This window comes from Neltuma alba, unplaced genomic scaffold, assembly GCF_004799145.2.
Source record: "Neltuma alba isolate B1F8T4 unplaced genomic scaffold, ASM479914v2 tig00003187_pilon, whole genome shotgun sequence".
Classification (NCBI taxonomy): domain Eukaryota; kingdom Viridiplantae; phylum Streptophyta; class Magnoliopsida; order Fabales; family Fabaceae; genus Neltuma; species Neltuma alba.
The window spans coordinates 334,720-351,764 of record NW_021633178.1 but is presented as its reverse complement, the minus strand read 5'-3'; the positions used below and the strand labels follow the sequence as shown (position 1 = coordinate 351,764).

The window sequence follows — 17,045 nt, the reverse complement described above, 5'->3', positions numbered from 1 at the left end:
AGGAACCCGCTGACGTATATTCATGCAGAGAGGGATTTGAAGTTTCACACGAGGGTGAGCACGACCAGTGTTTTTCTCAAAAAGTGAGTGTGCTAATCTTTTCCAGGTATGTGCTTGGGCTTATTGCGATTGGGACAATCCGTTCCAACGGGGCCTGCGAAACAGTGGGTAAGCCCATTCCCCACAGTATCGTTATTTTCTTTGGGCTAAATTTATCTGTTCTTTTCTTTTTTCTTTTTTAGCTCGCGGTGACGGTGAGGACAAGACGGAGAAAAGCTAAAGTGGTAAACGCATTGGTTTTTATCTCGGAACTTTATGGTTTGTAGCATCCTCGCTCATTTTTATTGAAATATATAATATACTCTCCTTCGAACTAAATGTAAGACCCTTATACAGACTAGTATAAGGGTCTTATATTTAGGACCGGAGGAGTAATAATTCAAATTCAAACTAGACGCAGCAAAGTATTACATTAAAAATATGTATGTGTATATATATCCGGATTTTCGTCCAGAGAGAATGACAGCTAAGTGTTCACATAAAAATACCAATAATAAATCAGACTTTTTAAAAAAATTCCAGTACTTTAAAAAAGAAAGAACTTAAATGGTGATGAGTTTTGAATTGGTATTAATCTTCTCATGAAATCAGCTATTATCTCTGTTGTGCATGGGGAAATGCAATTTAAGTGAGATCAGAACAAATCGGAGTACGTAGGATGGCGGATTGGTTTTAGCTCTATTAGGATGACCCGTCCCATTCCCAGTGATAGCATAAAGGGGGCGTGGGAGCGTCAAACGATTTGAAAGGCGATTCGCTCGACGGGGGAGGCGGCTCAATCGAAGAACACTGATTTGGCATGTGAAGTTGGGAACGCAGGCCATTTGAAAAGGTACTTTTAGTTACTGTACTGTGTGCATGTAGGATAAGTAGAGATGGGATAATGTTACATTTGTGTGTGTGTATTTCCTTTGGCCAACGGTATCACGTTTATTACGTTGGATTACATATTGGGTGGGTGGACAAACAAACGGGTGAATGTGGGCAGGCAGCTAATTGAGAAATGCGCAAAACGACGGGGCAGAGTTCGTTAAATTAAAGGACGGGAGAGTGTGGTCATTACTCATTCAGGCGGAAATATGACCACACGGGGGTCTTCCGCAGATAAAGTGGCCTTTCCCTTCTTTTTTCAACCCCATCTTGATCAGCACACGTGTCGCAACATCATTCATCGCATCTTTGACTTGACGGTTCATCAAAGATAAAGTCCAACTTCATCCCCTTTCCTTTATCACCATTATTAATCTGAACTAATAATTACACTCTCCTTCGGTAGCTAGGCTAGAAAAAGAATCGCCACTAGTATTTTTAGATTGGTATTCAGCAAAACTGATTTTTATAATTAAAATAAAAATAAAAATCAGTTAATATAATATAATTAATATTTAGATAGATGTTTATAAAAAATCAGTTAAAAAAATTAAAAATTATTTAGATGATTAATAAAAAATTAAGTTTAGCTGTCCAGGCGGAATCAAGTAAGTGTAACTGTTGAGTTCTATAGTGGCGAACTCAATGGAGTTAGTTATAGTGATCCTGCTATTCTATTTTACGGTTTTACCTAACATAAAGGGTCGCCGCCCCTGCTTTGCCCCTGCATATATGTACGCCTCTACTTCACCCCTCCCACCACGTTTTATTCATAAAAATTACTTCACATCGTGCACCCAATATTATCCATCACTCTCATTTCTGCAACAAAAACACAAGGCGCATATGCTTAAAAAAATCTTATTAACCGAATGGGACGATCTAAACAGCACAAGAACGAGTGACACCAGATGCTTGTCTTACTGGCCAATCCAAACCAATCATTATATTCATTTTCAATGTTTTTACAACAATCGGTTCGTCACTGGATTGTAATTATGCCGTACTGTGTCTCCCCAGAACGTCACATTGCGAACTTTTAACCCTTTCAACGACCTTAGTTATTAGAGATCCAACACGGGTATGCGGAGATAACGGGTGTGCAAAAATAGGACAAGAAAATAAAAGGATGTTATTGTAAATACATGGGGAAGGAGAGTAGTGACTGTCCGAGTTCAGACGCTGACAGAGCATTTCTGGACTAATTGATACTTAACGGCGTTACCGCCCCCGACAGACTCATAGCCCCGTGATCTCCAGCTGATGTAAGCGGGGCACCTGACGTAGATATGGTACCGGCCGGAAATGAAAGCGCCGACTTTCCATCTGACCCGTCCATCGATCTTGATGGTCACCAAAACGTTGCCGTTGGACTCGTCCTGACTCAGTCCGACGAAGTTGTAAGGAGCGACGGGCACGTTGTTTCCGTAGACGAAGGGTGACCAGACGTCGACCTCTTTGTGTCCCTGATACGAGGGAGGGATGGCCGTGCGATACGTGACCTCCTGGTTGCGATAGTCGACGTAGGTGTCGAGACGATCGTAGTAGACTCCGATCCTTCCGTTGGGGTTGCGGGACAAGAGGGTCACTTGGAAACTTGTGGTCAAGAAGTTGGGCTCGCTGGCATTGAAGGCGTACACGGTGACGTCCTGGAGGACGAACGTTGGTTTGGAAGGCTTCAGGACTGCCCAGATTATTAGAATTGTCAGCAGAACTATAAGCAGGAAAATAAGGATCCCCACAAAGATTCTTCGGAATATTTTCCGGCGACAGCTGTGGTGGTCACACTCTTTCACCGACATCGATCGTATGTATCCCGGTGGCCGAAGGAGCTGGAGGAGTTGTTTATCAGGGGAAGTGAGGAACAGAGCAGTGAAGGATGCAGAGAGACAGAGAACCAGCTAGGAGATCCACTACGGAAGGAGGGGGGCGGGGTGTCGTGTAAGGATTTGAGTGTTTTTTGGTGTTTATATAAAGGAATCAATCCGTGCATTGACAGGGCACATGATGAGATATAACGGGACATAAGTTTAATATTATAATATTCATATGAATTGTACGAGAGTGTGAGCACACGGTTCTTACTGCGAACTAATCATGCGAACCGTCCATACTTTATTATCATTAATGATTAATACACTCGCTTTTGTGAAAAAATTCGTATTTGACGCCCTGTTTCTATATTCACAAAACTGCTCTTATCCATCCCTAGTATTTTTTTTTTCTTTTTACAGTAATCACATATAACAGACAGTCGAGTTGTTAACATATCCTATACAGACAGGACGCGCGCATGATTTCAACGCGAGACACAGATAGAGACACGCATATGTCAGCAAAAATTAATAATTGAGGTATACTTAAGAACAAGGCTACTGTTGTTTTTCAAAACAGAAATAGCGATCATCATTTTGTGTTCGTCCGTCTGTTTCAGAAGCGATCGTGCAAAACTCAAGATGATGCTCACTGCATAATTACATGTAATTAATTTTGATTTTGACTGTGACGCTACTTGGTCCTTCAAAATGTTGTTATACATTGATGTGGGTGGAGATATAGTGCACTTAATTAGTTATTAGTATATATGTGTTTATTTAAAGTGGGTAGCTAATGAAGTGAATAGAAGCACCTACCAAGAGTATACTATGCGCAGACCAAGAAGAGATGGGATGGGTCAAATAATGCTAAAATAGAAGAGGAGCGGAGGAGGCATGATTTGAATGGAAGCGCCCTGCTTTAACCCGGGTCAGCGAGCGATGCCAAGTCAAGAAAAGGAGGCCTTAAAAATTGTTGTTGAGTTGATGGACGCTAAGTAACTACAAGGCGACAAAATTGCAAAAGCAATGAATTAAGAGCTTTAAAGATAAAATGTGAGGAGACGGACCCACGTAGTATTACCTTATGAGTGATACACAAGTGCGTGTGCAGGAGAGCGGGAAGCTTCCGCCGCCGTCCTCTGTACTGCACCGACGAGCTTCATGTCACTGGGGGCTTCCCGGAAGAATAGCTGATGCCGACACAGTGACCACAGAATAAAGTCCAAAAATGCATACGCCCAACTTCAGAAAATAACAACCCAACTACCAACTTCGAATCCTTGCATTTCAATTCCTGGTTTAATTAAGCAGCCTTATTTTTTAATCTCTAAAGCCTTTTTTTTCTTTTTAATTTTATTTCCCATTGTTTGTTCAATAGTTGAGCTACCCCGTTCTTAACTTATTTGCAATGAGAAGAAGCTATAAACCGCAATGCAAGTCCCGATTGATTAATTGCACCGACAAACTGAGATAATGAAACCATGTGGGTTACGCATTGGAACCCTACGTCCTTATCAGCCTCTTAATTAATTGCACACATATAAGGTTTCATGGGCTGACCCCCCACCAACACCCTCCCTTGCGTCTCCTCTGAATTCATCCGTTACCACCTCAACATCTATCTACGCAAGCGCCACCTAATCCTCATATATCTCCATTAATTTCTTATTTAGTCCAACTAATTAGAAAGCAATGGCTCTGCAGTGGATATGTACATTCAAAACATTCGTAATATATTCTGTGCGAACAATCCCTACTCTCCCCTGTTAGTCAACTATGCACATCACTTCTGGGAACACGTAGTTGCCCAACCTTTGAACTATTAAGAAAAGTGAGAGTTCGGTCTTTAAAATATCAAATAAAGTCAATTATGCGTCGTGAATTAATGAATACGATATCGATGGGCATGAGTCTGAATATTGGTAACAAGTTGGGAGGTTCAGTACGTGGGATTCAACGAAGAGAAAGAAATGAAGGCCTCGTGGGTAGGCCTATCTACCGTGAACTATACTTTTTAATATTATCGGCGGCCACCTGCCCATAGAATTTTACTTTAAGGCATTCTGATAACATTCAATAATCGTCGGCCGACACCAGTAATTCGCTTCGACGTACGAGATTTTTTTGGTGCTAAGGAGCCCCACTTCAATTTCGATGATCCGAACAGATGAAAGGAGGCAAACAAGGTTCTTTCTGTCGAATGTATATTTTTCTTGTCTTTTCCCCTGCCACTTATTTTTAATAGGATACGATGGCAAACTGACAATGACTTGGATCTCAACCTGCCTGTATATAAACGAGACAAATTGAAGGAGAAAGCTCGATTATAATGGCCTTTAATTACTTGAAGAAAAATAGTACGTGGCAAGTGTTAAATTATGGTGGATTGCTTTTTCCTGAGCCACAGTTGACTGGGGGTCATAGAGGAGAGAAAGAACATGCGCAGGTGCCGCTGCACTGACATTCAGGAAGGTTCTTGTCTCGAGCTTCGCACTTACGTGATGGTTTCCACCTCAAACTCTCAAGGCTGCAGCGTGGCTTCAAGTGTCCCCACGCGGCCTGGTTCCCACCCCAAAAATTCGCAGTCGTTGATTTCTAGTTAATTTAATTTACCCCTGCAACTCCCTCGGATTAACGCTTCCAATTCAACAACCACAAGCGCGTCATCACGTCTAAATTAATCCATTAACTAGTCACGTCCCCTAGCAACAGCCAGACCCGGCCCCACGCCACCCATGGTTTTCAGATTCTTTTTTCCTTCTCGAGGTTTAGGCTGAAATTAGGATTCTGGCTTTTCTCGGTGTCATCGGGTAGCAATTAAGCGCATGAGCCTTCGATGACAAGAGGTAAAATACAAGAATTGGACCACGAGAGCAGAAAAAGATCACGAGATTAGTCCTACTATATTTCGTCTAAACATGCACGCCAATTAATGATTTTATCAGTTACACAGTCATGCTGAACAAGCAACCTTGTTACCGCTGGAGGCGCACCCAATAATATAATTTGATGACTTAGGCCTGAAGCATACTCATTTCATCTGTATGATCTATAGATTATTTGCTTTTGCTGTTGTCATCTCCATCCAACACAGGTGGTGGATACAGATTACGACTTTTATTATGGCAGGCTGTTTTGCGCATCCACATCAAGACACCCATTTCTGTCCCCTGCTTTCTTGAATTGCTTTTCTCTCTAAAGAGAGATTGATTAGAAGGAGAGATCAAAATATAATGGTGGTACTGGTGATGTGATGGGAACGCGACTTTTCCAACGAGCACAAACCAAGTATTTGAAAATAATGAAAGCGAGCACTAATGAGGATGAAGGCACTGTCCTACCAACCAAACCTAACCTTAGGACCATCGCCTATGAGGCTCTACCACCCTTCGTGTTTGAACCGTGATTTGATTATGATGCCCAGACTAACTTGTTATTATCGTTACACTCTCATTTCAAGTTTGTTTTCAAGGACACCCTAATTGCCCTGCTTCTCATCCGTTGTCGTTCATTTGCTTTTCCCCGTCGCACAACGTTTTACTTTTTCTGTTTATTGGATAAAGGGGAATAAGAAAATTGAATAATTCTTACTGGGTGAATAATGAGATCTCATCTCAATTCTCACCCAGCCCATGTGTATACTATACAGATCAAGAGTTACTGACACTTTACATCACTTTCGGCCCACTAACGCGCAATGAAAGTATGAAAGTATTGGCCGCGTTTTTGAAAATAAATTGGAAGGGTGGAAAAGGACGCAAATAGCCTTCTGGTTTCGTGCAAAGCAAAAAGGAGAAGCCCATCGCAAGAAATGCAAGAAAGCTTAAGCACGTCGTTGCCAGAGCCCTGCTAACAAATTATTTGGATTTTATGTGATTAATTATGGCAGCCAAAGGTCAAACACAACCGGAAATAATTCAATTTTTCCTGTTAATTCATTTGGGAATTTTATAGTCACTGATAATCCAATGAATGCAGGTAGAGACGCAGAGTCCATGCAAGCAGTCCGGTTCATTGCAAAAGGGTTGCTGGCCAAGCAATTAGCTAGCCATGCATTTCAAATCCAAGCATTCCTTTATTTCAACTTCAATTTTCTGAAAGATGAGTCTATTCATAAAATGAATTCCAAAAAATGCATTCCTGAGACAAACACGTACAGCTAGACGCACGATTTTGATTGTTTATCTACAACAAGCTCTGGACATGACCCCATTCAGTCAAACCGGAGCAAGAGGTGGCTTTGCCTCGGGTCAACATGGCTGCGCCCCCCATTTCCGGCGAAGGAAACTGAACTTCCAAATCGGGGCAGGTTGGGTACGTGGTGAAACCCAAGGCCCACTCACCGCTGCTAAGCTCCCCCTTCACCTTCATCTTCAAACTAAACCTGATCACTCCCCTCTGCCTATTTTCCGCCATCGTTGCAACCACCTTATCGTCTACAATAGGCTGATCCTTCTCCCACCCCGTCGTCTTAAATTTCAAATTCACCCTCTTCTCCTGCTCCGGCACTCGGCCCAAATATTGGGGATTCAGGGGACCGATCCGCGCGAGTGCTTCATCGTCCTCGTACCAAATGGAGGCGTCCAGGCGTTGGATGGTGAGGTTGAGGGCATCGGAGACGGTCACGTTGGCATCCCAAGAGGCGGATAACTCGCCGTCGGAGATGCTGAAGTGAGGAACAGAGAGCGAGTTGAGGGAGAACGTGGGTGGGATGGGGGGAGGCGGCGGCTGCGTGGTCTTTAATTGCCCGAGGCGGTGGGCAACGCCAAGCATGAACAATGCCATCAAGGCCAATCGAAGTGCCGTCTCCCAGCAACGGGAATGTCGCTGCGTTTGAAGTTGGATGTTTCCTTTCTCAATGTCTTGAGGCAGAGGCGTGAACTCAGCCGTCGAACCCATTTGATCTTGTTATTGTTGTGATTGATCGTATGGTTTAAAGCAGTGGTTGTTATCAGAGATTGGAATGAAATTGTTCGACTCTGGTTACTTACTGTGGGGTGATTGATTTTGATGTGGGAAACAGGATTAAATAGAAAATCGAATTTGTTTAGGACATAGTTGTCGATAACCACTTCAGTTAGTCGCATGGGTAAGGTAAGGAGTTGAATCAGCTACAGCTAATATCAGTCATTGTGATGTCTTCGAACTGATTTTCCGTTGCTTGTGATTGGTGCCCTGTTCTGTTCCTCCTTACTTATTTTTAGTTATTCGTCAATAGCCAAACAGCCAGGTTCGACACGGTGTCAGATCAATCCTTTTTCTCCCCGAAAGGTAACAATTAAACTCTGATGATTTCGAATTACTTCAACAGATATTTAAAATGAAATTGAAAAATTAGTTGTCTATACCTTTTGATCTCACGATATCAAAATCACCGCATTGGCCGCCTCCGGCTTCCCATATATGCGCATTCCAACCAGTAAGGGGAGGTCGAGTCTACTCAAGTCAGAGTTGCATCTTCTACAGGGAATATCCAGTTTTAATCACAACCAATTCTACCGTATTGGAGCGGTTCACGAGACTTGCATCCTATCTTATTCTATTTAAAGAGTTGCTTCGCCTTTGGATCTTTCCCCTACTCGGAGGAAATGAAGTTGTTCAAGATAGAATGCCAAACTAGTTTAGCATATTCTGAATGAACGGGTTTGTTTTGGGAAAGAATATATGGAATCAGACGAGGAAAGAAGACTGCACGATGAGGAACCATACCCTGTTTAGCATGCAAATGTGTACAATTGCCAAGTTTGAAGTTTTTTGGGCGATGGTATGATAAATAACATTCATTGAAACTAATTGCGTGAGCCTTTGTGGCTGGTCCGTGTTAAAGGATATTCGGGTATTAGCAGATTATCTCTCTCTCTTTTTGACAAGAAAGAGAAGAGTTGGGCCTGGACGGGCAAGCTCCACGGCTACCGCGCCCTCTGATTTGTCTTCTTTTAGACATGCAAACAGCAATTGTTGCAATACCTGTGTAAGAGTTGACCGATATTTGATCCTCTACGTTCATTCATATGTCGCTATTATTTGTTATTTCTTCTTTTCCCTCTTTTTTTTTTTTGGGAAAAAAATTGGGTAGAAGTTAGGTCATCCCCTGTTTTTTCCCCTTTATTTCCTGTGTTAGGCGTTAATACCAATGATGTCTTAGCATGAATTGTATAATGATTATGATTCTTTTCAAGACGTTGAAATATGGGAGAATTACCCTTAAAAAAATACTACAAGTTATAGGAAATTTATCTTTTTACAAATTTGACTTGTAAATGATGCAATTCAATTTATAAATAACAATTTTTGGAGCCTATTTATGTTTAATTTGTTAATCTAGGCCATATGAGTAATTTTTTACAAGAACATTTCATGGTCATAAAAAGATTGACGTTGCCATGGCCAGTGTGAGGGGAACGAAGAAAGGAGCACTTGAATACGATTGGAGAACATACTGATTAGTGATTACGTTATTATTGATCAAACGTAGCAAACCAAGTGCCTAAAAGTGTGAGAAATGAAGTATGCTACAATTTACCGCTTTTGTTATTATTGATCAATCGTGGTAAGCGCCGAAGTGCCTAGAATGTTAAAATCAAGTATGCTATAATTCACCGCTTCTGTTCATTCCACGTCTTGCTTTCGAAAAATTCGCCCAGCATTTGCTCGAGATTCTCCGGAGAGTATTTAATGTACTTCTGGGGATTTTTGCCATTCTCTATCATAGGCCTGAAAGTTTAAAATACATTATCATGAAACGGGGCGTATCTTAGACGAGTAAAAAAACTGGAAACAAAAGACGTCCTCAAAAAAACGTACCCAAAACGTTTAATGAAAGATCTATAGGCAGGCAAAAGTACTTCAGCAACAGCCAACCTTAGGGATTCACGCAACTCGCTGTCAGGAACTGTCCATTGAGATTGTCTTTGATGAAGCTCGTCAAATTGAACATTAAAAGTCTTGAACCTATCTTTAATCGAAGCTCTGGAAACTCCACTATTGCTATCTCCACCACCTGATGAATTAGCTCCTTGGACAGTGAGGCACTGCAATATCTGCAGGATCATAAATCCGCAGTTACTGACTATGTCAACCTTCGTCAACCAACCTCAGGTAAAGTCAACATTATTCTAATTATCATCATAATGACGCCCATTTAAGGGATAAGGACTGCAATCCTAAAACCAGTAAATACATAAAACAGCTTGATTAAGAATCATGAGCCAACGAGACATCAGGCAGAATCAACAAACATATTGCAATACAACTCAAAAACAACGAGCCATCAGCATTTTATATAAGAAACAACAGCATCATTTGACAATAATGCATTATATGACAAAAAGTATTTAAAAAAAAAACTAACATTTTGATTCCTTCGGTGGAACAAATGTATGACAATTTCAAAATTAAAGAAAAAAATTAGAGGAGAAGTATGATGAAGCTATATATCTAGATATTAACCAAGATGTCAATTATGTAATTTATGCTCATAATATAATTATATGGATAGATAGATAGAGATAAAGATAGAGAGAGAGAGAGAGAGTGTGATCAGAAAATAGAAGAGATACTCCGGCACAAAGATTCATAAATTTGAATAAATGGACCTTTGCCCAAGAGATTCTTTTATACTGATTTGCATGCTGCTGCACAATTCTTCTGTGTATTTGCACCCAGTCATCCCCCAACATTTCTTTTGCATCTGACCTGCAAGTATTCAGAATGGTCACGGATCCAGATAGAAATTTCACCTTTCAAATTTTATGCCGGGTAAAAACTATTGAAAATGTGCAACAAACCTTCTCACAGATCTCACTATGTAGTGGATATTGTTCATAAGAAACAACTGGGTCAATGCGGGATCCTTATACTGCTTTGATTTTCCATCTAAATTATTTTGAAGTGCCTGCATAATTCTTGTTGTGACAGATGCTAACTGCTCTTCTGGATCACCAGCATCAAATTCTTGAAAAAGTTGTTTCAAAGTCGATTGATAACTGTGCACATTCAGTGCCCACAGGGAAGAGAAAACACAAGTTAAAACTCAAATACAAGCAGAACTGGAAAAGACAATGTATGTTAAACAGGAAACATGAGCTAATAATTTACAAGTACTCTCAATCAACAAATTCACGAGGGAATATATGAAGGGCAAAGGCTACCATTGTTGGAATGAATGAGATAGCACATCCAAATTTTAAATGCAATATGCTAGGAGTTAAAAACCCCTAAACAGAACAAACACTGTCTTCAGGAAGTGAACATTTTCCAAATTATATGACGACTAAAAACTAAGAGAAATAGAAGGACGTAAATAATATAGGATCGACTGCCATATTTTATGAGTCATGACCATGAAACTATAGCAGAAAATAGCTAATGAAAAAAAAGAATAGGAAAAGGGAACATATATCCATAAAGACATAAATCTATGAACAAACAAAAACCGGCTTCAGGAAACCTAGAGGCAAAGTGGTCACTTACTCATATAGAAATTTCACATAATTAATCACATAGCTAGTTAGAGGATGGACAGTTCCATCTAATACAGTAGTCTTAGTGGCGTCCTTTTCAACTGCTTCCTCAAAGTCACCAAAGGTTTCTTGGGCTGTCTGAGCTAGCCGCTTGGTCAAACTCAATGCAGTCTCCCGCATTTCCATGCAAGCTTTACTTCCAAAAATTGTCTCAATCTGCCTCCCATACACCATGAAAATAGAGAGAGAAAAGAACATATATTTAGTAAATTTCAAAGGTAAGCGTCCCTAACCACTTTCCTAGCCCAAAAACGAATATCACTTCACCTCTTTCCTGTCAACGATGTCAAGCATAAGCTTACCGTTGGCATAAAGACAACATTAAGGTGGCGGTTTTAGCAACTTCTTATTACATCGTATTCCAATTTCATGGTGCAAATTTTATAAATGATGTTACTAATGTCCATAGTTTCCCTTGTCAGATCGCAGTTTTTTCACTCCCTGTTTGCTTTGACTTGGTTGGCTGGTCTGGTAAAAGTTTTTAATTTGCGGGTTCATTGGTCTAGGAATAACACATTTTCTTCATATAAGGTCCGTCTGAGGAATCATCAAAGCCAAATAGATAACTTAAAAGCATTAAGTAATAACAATAATGATATCTTGAGCCTCAATATTTTATCAGACCCCTTGCAGCTAGTGACATTAGATTCAAAATCGAAACCTGAAAAGAAACTAGGTAAACTTTTGTCTTAAAATATAAACTGACTATACCTCTGATTGAAGTTCTCTCATTATCTCATACATATCCAGAAGAACAAATAATTTTTCCGGAGATCTCTTGCTTTTAGCAATTGCCTCTCCAAAGCTAAGAAGCATAGCCACACTGCTAGCAGTAACTTCAGCAAAACATTGAGATCTTAACGACTCAACCCCCTCAAATATTTGATCACAGATTTTCTTTTCCCCAGAAAATAGCAATTTGACCTGTTCAAGCAAAAATAGAAAGATGCAATGGAAAAAAATGTCAAGAGCAGATAAAATGAAATATCACATTCATCCTTACAGCAATCCGCATGTAATGAATCCAATTTCCAATCTTAGCCTCCAAAACCTCCCACTGCATTTTCTGAACATCATCTTTGCTGAGCCTCTCTACACCTAACTTCCTAAGGCTCTGTTCCAGTACTGCAGCGCGGGTGTCCCTGCACATTTGGAATCACACAGTTTCTATGATTAAATAGAATATGAAAGAAGTGCGTATGCATACTTTTTCCAATGAAATGCAAACAACAGCTTTGGAAACAAAGTACACACTGCCATTTTGTAATTACAAAAATTACTGATAATCTCCCCCCCCCCCCCTCAAAGGTTAATTTTATTAACCAAATTCACGCGACGCATATGTACGTGTAGGTGTAGATCCTTTTATGCAGTGAAAGAGTCCAGAAGACAAGAATTAGACAAAATAAAGAGGAGATATCCAACCTCTTTGATAAGAGATCCCCCAGCTTCAACTTGAAAAGTAAAAAGGCTCATTCTATTGCATGGACAAGAAGAGACGAACTTACCTGTAAACTCGAAAAAGCTGTTGTTGATGGCCGGCTTGAACCATTTGCAGCGCTAAATCATGTAGCAAAGGCAGAACTCTCGGTGGAATCAGCGTCGGAAGTGTGAAAACGGGTTTTTCCAGTGTCTTTTTCTGGCTTTCGGAATGACCTTTGCCACCGCCCTCACCTTGTTGACCAGTAGGCCTCAGAGAGTTTGGCAGGCAGTCAAAAAGGCGATCAGGTTCCACAGGCTTGCTGAAATTCACACTCAGTTTGTTTAAAATTTTGTCATGATAGACGTTTTAGAACTCAAAAATACACCGGAAGTCGTTCCAGTTTTTAAAATGAGGCTTGCGTAGGGACCAATATTTACGTGAAGAAGATAGTTAATTAGTGAGAAATAAATCAGGTATTTTACAGTTCAGTTGGCACTAATATGTAGGAAATTAAGCTACACTTTGGAATTTTGCAAGGATTTGCAGATAAAAAATGATCATACCGAGTGCCTTTATAGTATCGAAACCAAAGAGCAATTATCTCTCTCTCTAAAATTACAAGGAATCCTCCTTATGGAAATTAGCTTTTAAGTTTAATGGTAAAAAATTAAACACATGAACAAAAACAAGCGAAAGTAACAGACTGTATAATTTTGGTCCTTGTCTAAAGTCTTAAACACATCTCTCCTATATCATTTGGTTCTTTCCAGATTAAAAAGTTGCAGAGATACACAACGAAACGCTTATAAATCAGCATTTTTGAATGCATGCAGAGAGAGGACGAGAAGAGAGAAAGATTACGTAAATTTGAGAAATGTGACCTGTAATTTGTCAAGAGATTTCTGAACTCATCTTCTAACTTCGAGATAGCTTTAGAAAGTAAGTTGTTCGCATGATTCAGGACTGTATCTGTATTTTTCATACTCTTGTAGTTGCTGAAGAAACTGACAATGGATCTAAGCTGATCAATTGCTTCTAAATAGCTTTCAAGATCTTCGTGTGGGCCTCTCAATATTTTTGCCTCCGCCTAATATTGAGTTTGGATTAAAGATCACCAAAACTTGTAGCATTTAGCTACTGATAAGATTGAGATGAAAATCATAAGAGAAAAATAAATGCTACTCATCGATCGTCACTAGCTAGTCTGCAACATGCAGGCATATATTAAAGCAGAGGCTTAACTTGGGGGAGTGAGGTGTGAGTACAGTAAGTGTGGGTGTGTGCTGTGTGAATTACGTATAAACAAAAATAGAGGCCTACCTTGCGGGACAGGTCGAAATGCATCAAGATGACCTCAGCAGCTTTTAGTGTCTTGTCAATGTTTTCATGCGCCCTTCGAATCGAATGTGTTTTTATCTACCAAATGCCAGAATGTATTAAGGCAAAGGAAAAAAACGTAAAACCCTAATCACTCTTTATCCATGTGAAATCGCCGACTAGATCATCTTGGGTCGAGAAAAAGAGAAAAAACAGGGATTAACAAAACAGTGTTAGGAAGAACAACTTGTCAGAACACCTCCATACGCTTTACCTCGTAACAAACACTGTTTCAAATGTAGGAATCAATAATTAAGTGTGAGCATTCGGTACAGACCTTCCACAACACCTTCCATAGATGGCGGGAAAAGAAAACAGAGGAAGAGAAAAGCCTACCTGAGTTGGACGCATAGCGGTCTCGAGGGCGGAGAGGCGGTGATCAAAAGAACCGAGAATGGCGACCATGTTGTCGGTAATGGTCTGACTCTTATGCAGTGAATCCCTCACAAATGCTGCTCTGTCCTTGAGAAAATCCATTGCTTGAGGTATCCCCATTGTTCATGCCGGATTTTCTCGCACTTTCCCGTCCTTGTTTGATCTCAAGGAAAACGAAGATAGGAGTGGGCAATGCTTGATCCAATATTCGCCAAATCCCTTCTATTTCGAAATTCGTCAATTGCTATTCCACTTTGCGTCCTTCCCGCGGGAACGAACCCAAAGGCGCTGAAGAGAATAACGCGAGCCAACTAGCGGGTCCGGTGGTCATATATGGAATCAAGCCCTCTGCGTTCCCTGTGGGGCCCCTTGTGGTTCCGAGCCACCTTTCTCTACCGTTTCTTTTTTTCACTTCATATTATAAATCTGGACAAGTGACGTGACTTCGATGTTTAAACGTCAAGAAACATTATTTTGTGGGTGTTGTGTATTCTTTTATTTAATCTTCCAAGTTAATAGTGGAAAAGGCAAAGTTTGTATTCTAGTTTGGACTGTCACAAATCTAGAATAATGAACTTTCTTGACTGCCAATGTTTCAAGGACTTGATTTTCAAATTAATTTTAAGAAATTTATATTGAATTCGTGAGAAGATCAAGATAATTAGGGTACTAGTTTCGAATAAAAATAAATATTATCAGTAGCATCTGATATTTTCAAGTTGTGAATTGGCTGGTAATAATTTTGGCCAAAAGAAATCGGCTGGTAGTATGAATTGATGCTGCTAATAATTAAAAGATTGCGATCTTAGAAGAATTGATTTAATTCGGAAGGTGAGACTATAATAAAACATGACAAAGGGGAAAGCACTGAAATGCCACCGCAACCTCCCGTCCCATCTTTTAGAAGCAAGGCATTTAATCTCAAGGACGCATTGGCCCAAGAAAAAAAAAAAATTCTGAAGGACGCTCACGCACATTTGATAGAAGCAAAAGCATGCCCCGTTACCATCGATCATAACATATAGTATTACTGTACCACTATATATCGCTATTTATTATAGTTAATAATTACAATAATTGTTGACATAATATGATTATGTAGGTTTTTAAAATACAAATCACTTCTTAAGAAATGTTTTTCGTGATCACTTCGGGTAGTTGTTTTGAAGGTGTACTATCTTGTTAAAACCTCTTCGTGGAGATGATCAATTAAATCACAATAAATGCTTTTGAGCCGGCCGGGATATTCAGTTGTTCATGATGCTCAAAACATGGTCACGGATTGTAAATAAGATGTGTGCGAGTTTCAGCACGCGAAAGCCAAGGAAATTATACATCAAAATTCTATTTTCGAAACTTATGCGGGGCATTCTGCCCGTAACAATTTAATTAGAAAATTAATATCAAACAAAGGGCTTTTATATGGGAAGAATCGTAAAAATTGAATGTCCAGTGACCGAGTCTTCGTTTGACGTTCATTAGCCAATTAAAGTCGTGAACATATATTCTCCTTAATAAAATGTAATGATCCTAATTATAAGAGTTAATTGACTAATTTGAAGAGATTAAAGAAGTAAGTTGAGTTGGTTATTTGTCCTAAATAGGTGCTGTTTTTTCTAAAATATCATTGCTAATCAAGTGTATTGACTAGAACTATCATTGTTTGAAGGACTACTTTAAAAAAAAATGTATAAATATGAGAGAGAAAGTGAATTGGGGTCTTATATTTAGGACAAAAATAAAATTCAAACAAAGTCTTATATTAAGGACCGAAAGTAATACTATTTTAATTATTTTTTTTGGTACCCGAGTATGATGCCAGGAAAAAAATAAAATGTATTTGAATAACTTGGCTTTTAATGATATTCACAAATACGGCGGATATATGTAGAGGGGGAGATGAACATGTGGACAATAATATCAAAGGAACACGCACGCACACACGCATAAGAGCGGATATCTTGAAAGGAACTGATGAGACTCATTAAAGAAGTTTGAGGATGTAAACATGATGGAGTCAATAAATTAACATGAATCTCTTATTGCTCTAGAATTATTACGAGGTGCATATATAATAGGATGGAGAGAACAGACTGGATAATGATCAGTAAGGCCACTCGCTGGGCAGCACCACCTCGTCATAGTCCGCTTGAGATTGACGCCATTCCTCCTCCCCCTGCTGCTCTAATGACCCTTCCTCTTCCCTCCACCTTCTGCTTCCCTCTCCTGCTGTCTCCTCAACCCCTCCATTCTCATTCCTCTTTCCTGCGTTAATAATCCAGGAAGAATGGGTTTATATATGTTCACGCGTCTGTTCATGATCGAATAACGTAGCACGGTTTGAAAAAGTAGCCTTGTTCAAAATGTGAACCCCCTTTGGCGTTACTCAATAATAATGGTTAAAGTAGGCAATCATAATAGCCCAGATATAGAGATGCGTGACGAACCATACGGCCAAAAACAGATATATACAACACACGCGTACATAGGGACACTAACCACCTCTTTTCCTTCTGCGTTTCTTGTTTCTGGTTCCATGGTTGGCATCTGGAGGATGAAACACGCCCGTCCCGCGGCTCTCCAGCTCCGCGATTCTCGGTC

At 40.0% G+C, this 17,045-nt stretch overlaps 2 protein-coding genes across 2 annotated transcripts; both read right to left on the bottom strand.

Moving 5' to 3' along the window:
- Window positions 1–1,777: 1,777 nt before the first annotated feature.
- On the bottom strand, window positions 1,778–2,869 carry LOC114740750 (NDR1/HIN1-like protein 1). The gene has a single exon (XM_028928960.1). The coding sequence runs from the start codon at window positions 2,730–2,732 to the stop codon at window positions 2,106–2,108; it is 627 nt and encodes a 208-aa protein (XP_028784793.1). The 5' UTR covers window positions 2,733–2,869; the 3' UTR covers window positions 1,778–2,105.
- A 6,418-nt stretch (window positions 2,870–9,287) lies between these two features.
- On the bottom strand, window positions 9,288–14,632 carry LOC114740868 (exocyst complex component EXO70A1). Its single transcript, XM_028929113.1, has 11 exons — window positions 14,406–14,632; window positions 14,013–14,108; window positions 13,574–13,779; window positions 12,778–13,011; window positions 12,273–12,411; window positions 11,981–12,193; window positions 11,220–11,425; window positions 10,535–10,732; window positions 10,343–10,442; window positions 9,552–9,787; window positions 9,288–9,461 (listed from the first exon to the last, which is right to left on the bottom strand). Exons 1-11 carry the CDS (start codon window positions 14,562–14,564, stop codon window positions 9,344–9,346), a joined length of 1,905 nt encoding a protein of 634 aa, XP_028784946.1. The 5' UTR covers window positions 14,565–14,632; the 3' UTR covers window positions 9,288–9,343.
- Window positions 14,633–17,045: the final 2,413 nt, after the last annotated feature.